This window comes from Halyomorpha halys, unplaced genomic scaffold, assembly GCF_000696795.3.
Source record: "Halyomorpha halys isolate HHAL.00 unplaced genomic scaffold, Hhal_1.1 Scaffold10697.1, whole genome shotgun sequence".
NCBI classification, from domain to species: domain Eukaryota; kingdom Metazoa; phylum Arthropoda; class Insecta; order Hemiptera; family Pentatomidae; genus Halyomorpha; species Halyomorpha halys.
Window position 1 is genome coordinate 1 of NW_027108460.1, and position 5,106 is coordinate 5,106.

The 5,106-nt window shown below is 28.8% G+C and overlaps 1 protein-coding gene across 1 annotated transcript; it reads right to left on the bottom strand.

Moving 5' to 3' along the window:
• Nucleotides 1–373: 373 nt before the first annotated feature.
• On the bottom strand, nt 374–4,033 carry LOC136795618 (xylulose kinase-like). Its single transcript, XM_067046779.1, has 5 exons — nt 3,865–4,033; nt 2,147–2,326; nt 1,642–1,743; nt 1,429–1,560; nt 374–451 (listed from the first exon to the last, which is right to left on the bottom strand). Exons 1-5 carry the CDS (start codon nt 3,955–3,957, stop codon nt 389–391), a joined length of 570 nt encoding a protein of 189 aa, XP_066902880.1. The 5' UTR covers nt 3,958–4,033; the 3' UTR covers nt 374–388.
• Nucleotides 4,034–5,106: the final 1,073 nt, after the last annotated feature.

Here is a 5,106-nt window from a genome sequence, read left to right on the forward strand (position 1 = left end):
TATGTAAGTAACATTTAGAGTTGAAAAATCAAAATGATACATTGATATAACGATGTTCTTCAATAATATATAAATGATCTCGATAGTTTATTTTAATCATCAGTACATTTTTTCTTTATCTGATTTTTAATCACTAACTTTTCATGTTTGAGGTAGAAAATTAAATTAGGTATAATTTTAAATCAGTTTAGTACACTATGGGATAAATATAATTACTTACGAAACATAAATCATTACTTCAACAGTTGTAATAGTATTACATTGTTTTATTTTTTTCAAAAGTATGGATATTTTATATTGATTTGTCACTGATAAAAAATATGGTTTTATAAATAAAAATTATTACCTAATTTTAAGTACCTCTTTTCAAGTTTTTTCCTAGTACTTCTTAAACCTGAAATCTCTCCAAAAAAAAAAATTGTATACTGATAAAGGTACAATACAATGACACCTAAAAAAATCATTTTACAATATATTAAATAAATTTTTAAAATTTAACTCCACTAGTAACATGTAAAAAAAAAGATATTAAAAACAAACAAAATCAAATCTATAAGTAAAGAGAAAATATTGACAAAAAGGTGCAGCTAAATCACCTCACTTTTATGGGGCGTCATCCCTATTACTCCCAATCCCACTAATCAGCCCACCACCCTCATGCCACGTTCACCAGTTAAAACTTTAAGTATCATTGTGCAGGACCAGCAAGTGTTTATACTGGTAAATGATCAATAGTCAAATATGATCAATAGTCAAATAGAAATATTTGAAAAAAAATTTAAGAAACAACTTTATTAGACCCTGCAATCAATATCGTGATCCTAATCATCTGAAACAATAATAACGCAAGTTATAAATAGAACTCTGAACTAAGAATTACCAGAAAGTAAAGAAAAATCAACTATAAAAAGCTAATTTTTCTTTAATTACACATTGTACCAAAGGTGCATGAAGTCAATTAGCTTGATGTACCACAACATAAATCTTTTCCTGTAAAAATATTTTCCTTTTTACTTCCACTGACATATTCCGATTTTTTTTTTTTTTACTCCAATTTAAATATTTATGTTTTTGTTGAGCTTGTAATAAGTGAAAAAAAACATTATTTATATTCTGATGATTTATATATTTCTATGATTATATCCAAATTATTTTTTAAGCTCTTAAACATTAGAATAAAAATAATAATTTTATATTTTATTCTAAATTATATTTAAAAATCAAAACCAGATATTTTGAAAATCAATTTGATGGATAAAGCTGAACCCCTGGATAATCCAATATTAAAAAAAAAAAAAAGAAAAAAAAGGGACAGTGCTCCATGGTTAAACGATCGGCCTGATTATGATTTGATTTATTTATTATTTTACTTAAAATGAAACAAAGCCACCAAATGAAAGAAATAATACAACAAAATAATGAACTTACAGTAAGGCATTTTTCTGACCATTTTTTATCAGTGATGTCTAAAAGATTCATTCCAGATCCATCAGAATAATCAATAGCTGCATATTTTCCTAAGAATAGTGAGCACCCAAAACTACTAATAAGAGATATTCTCTGAAATATAAAATTAATATGTATTAAAATAAAATTGTAATAGCAAGATAAACAAACGTGGAACAAGTATAAACTAAATACCTCAGTGTTCTTGTATGCAGTAGGCTTTGTTTCAAATATCTTCATTATTTGAGCAGCTGAATACCTTTCAAAAGCTTTGGAACCAGTTATTTTAGCCAATTCCTTAAAAATAAAAATGTAATTATTTCAATAATATGTAAACAATTTATTAAAAGTATATTTATTTTTTACGATGAATAAAGTAATCCTGTAACAAAATCATCCATAAGTTCTTGTTATTATTGGGCAACAGGGTAGTTAATATAATGCTCTAATCACTTATCTAATCCTCGGAATTCATTTTTATGAAGGTTGAATTGATCCAGAAAATACTTGTCAAACCAAGGTTACTACAAAACCTAATTTTATGGTTAAAATAAGATTTTTGGAAAGCTACTCAGCTCTTTACTTACTTGGTTGCCTTGCTCACATGATTTTATAAATGCACTTTTTTTCAAATTTGATTTATTTAATTAAGATATCACATTTATTTTTAAAAAATTATAAAAGTTGATCAGTAACTTACTTCTGCTCCACCAACAGCTTCTTCTAAAGACCTGCACTGGGCTGTTGTACTTGAATCCTGCCAGACAGGCGAGGAAGCAATAGTGAAGCATGAGGCCAACTGGGAATGGAGGAACTGTGCATCATCCAGACTTTTAAGCTGTTCTTCTGCACCAGCTGCCCAGTACACAGTACCATGTTGCTACAACAAGTATATCTTCAGTTGAACTAGAGACTGAAATCTGTTTTCAAATAATTTTAATTAAATTTTAAACAAGGTGTTTCAACATCATCAACCAATTTATCTTATTAGGTAAAAGTTTTTTAAAGAAATATTCATCTTAATCATTTTTGAACGCCAAAATCAATTCTGTGCTTTGTTGGCTGGTCTTTCTGCCTCCTGTGACAAAGAAATCAGAATAACAACTATTATTATGCCCCACTAGTAATGTCCCAGAAACTGTTATCTGTTATATAGAAACCGGGCATGTGGTCATGATCTGCACTGATTTTGAGGGATTACGGGCAATGCTGATGAGAACTGCATGAATTTACCTCCTGGAGTTTCCTCGGTTAGTGAGGAGAACTTCTTGTTCGAGGATTTCATTTATGCATGGAAGAGGACAGTAGGTCAAACCAACTTCAACCTTGAGCATCGAAGAAGAAGAGAACCACCACCAGGAAGACTGTCAGAATATGAAAGCAATCCTCTGCCAAGGATATAAGAAGTGAAGTATTAATGTGAAACATTAAATCATGTACATTATTAAGCTGCAGAAGTGTGTAGTTATCCAGTCAGAGGTAACATTCCCCTAGTACAAACGCCTGCACAATAACCAATATTTACTAAAAGTTCTGGAATAAACTCGAAGATGACAAAAAAAGATAAGAACAAGAAGATGATTCTTATACCTTTACTGTAATCAAAACAATTTAATGAATGAAAAAATTCTAACCAGTCAGAAACTTGTTCCTGAATCAGAATGTTATAGATTTTATAACATTCCTACATCTAGTGTCTGTAATGGACTTGAAATATCTGTGATTCATTATTCCTGATGTTACATTACAAAATATTACAGACTGATTAAACTGATCCCTTATGTATACTTTGGTGGATTCTTAGTATAATCTTATTTTGAGTACTTTAGTATATGAAACTTTTTTCTTTACTCACACTCACACTTCTCTTACTTTTACATGAATATTCACTTGCTTTACTTTTCGAAATTCTGCAAAATAATGATGATGAGTGATTTAAAATATTAGAGTAACAGCTATCCAACAGGGGTCTGTATGGGTATACTTCCTGAATCTTTTTACATCAACATCTATTTGTGTAAGATATTGTGTATCTCATAGTTCCACCAATCGATTTCTTTTTCAATCTATGTTCTTCGTGAGCAATCAAATCTTAGATCAAGGTTGCTATGACATTCTACAATAAATACCATCTAGGTTGGATACTGCGGTTAATATGATCCCAAAAAAAAAAAAAAATTAATAGAGAGAATGAAATAAAAATATTATTTTTTATACATTTAATGGTTTGTTTTATAAAAAAACATAGCTCATAGTATTTATGATTTATTCAGCATTTGATAATCAAAGTTTTTAGTGTATAACAAGTGAGGAAGATTATCAGCATTTCAAGATAAATTAGTGGGTGAGCCTTGCAATAATAAATAATTAGTTAAATAAAGATAAATGACATGAACAATTATTTTTAAATCAAATTACCTGAGCTGTACCAGATATCGCAACAACTTTAGAAAAATCAGCACCACAAACACGTAGTCGTTCAAGAATCATATCGACAGCCTTAACCCACATAAGTACTGGAGCAGTGACAACTTTTTTCTCACTTCTAACCACTCCTTTATGGGTCCTTTTAAAAATAGAATTCAGGGCAAATTAATACCAGATTTGTTTTATATTTATGTATATATAAATGTTTTATATTTGAGTATAAAAGTGTTATTAGTAGTTAAACAGGATTTTTTAAAAATCATATTTATAAAACAAATTATTTGTGGATAAAGTTATAAGTATTTTATTTAAAAGGTATGAGTTAATAATATCTTTAAACAACAATGACTGTTTCATCTCTTCCATTGTTTTATTATTTACATTTAACAAAACTACTATTATTTCAAACAAAGTAATAAACCTTATTCAGTAATAAGTGCCCATAAAATAAAGACAATATTTAGAAATGATCTTTTTATTTGTGACCATTATAAACATTAAATGCTCGATATATATTGTAGCAAACTATATTTTAAACTTGCAAGGTGTTATATACACTTAAAATACAGTTACAATGGAGATAATCACAGCAGAATATTTATTAGAACTGCTCATGACCAACAAATAAATTAAACTATTATTAGGTATGCTAAATCAGTAAGACAATAATGTGACTTCTTATTAGATAAATTGTATTATAAAAAATCAACCATATTCACTTTCACAGAATTAGAAAAAATAACATAAATATTTAATTATCATAAATCAATCAGGTGAAAAATAAATCAGCTTTGCAACAGCTACAGCTTAGGGAAGGGTCAAGATAGAAGGAACTAGTGAAAGTGCTTAATTTTTGAACTTGAGGTTTTCTTGGAAGATAGTGTGATCAGCATTGTGCTCCTATCTGCTTTACTTTACTTAAGTATTCATATCTTAGGGTTCAGTAGATCCAGGGAGCATCAGTTAAACCACAGTTCCCATCCAGACAAAGATCACAAATTATTGGTCATGAAAATATTTAGTGCACCAACAAAGGCGTACCCAAAATCAAAACTAAGGGGGCAAGCCATGGTCGTTCAGATTATGACATTTCAGCAACGAAAAGGGGGAATGAAACAAAAATTTTTATGAAAATTATATATAATTATAGCAGTGCTTTATTAGTTATTATAATTGTTTGCTTGTTAAAAAAATTAATTTTTTTAACAACTAAATTTAATAGGGGGCAGCTGC

Excerpts from the sequence above, each read along its gene's own strand:
- LOC136795618 (XM_067046779.1), bottom strand. The coding sequence starts at position 3,957 with ATGTGGGTTAAGGCTGTCGATATGATTCTTGAACGACTACGTGTTTGT. Across the intron at positions 1,744-2,146 it reads AAGCTGTTGGTGGAGCAGAA|GAATTGGCTAAAATAACTGG; the intron begins GTAAGTTACTGA and ends TTTATTTTTAAG. Across the intron at positions 452-1,428 it reads GGTCAGAAAAATGCCTTACT|GTGTCATTGTATTGTACCTT; the intron begins GTAAGTTCATTA and ends TGATTTTTTTAG.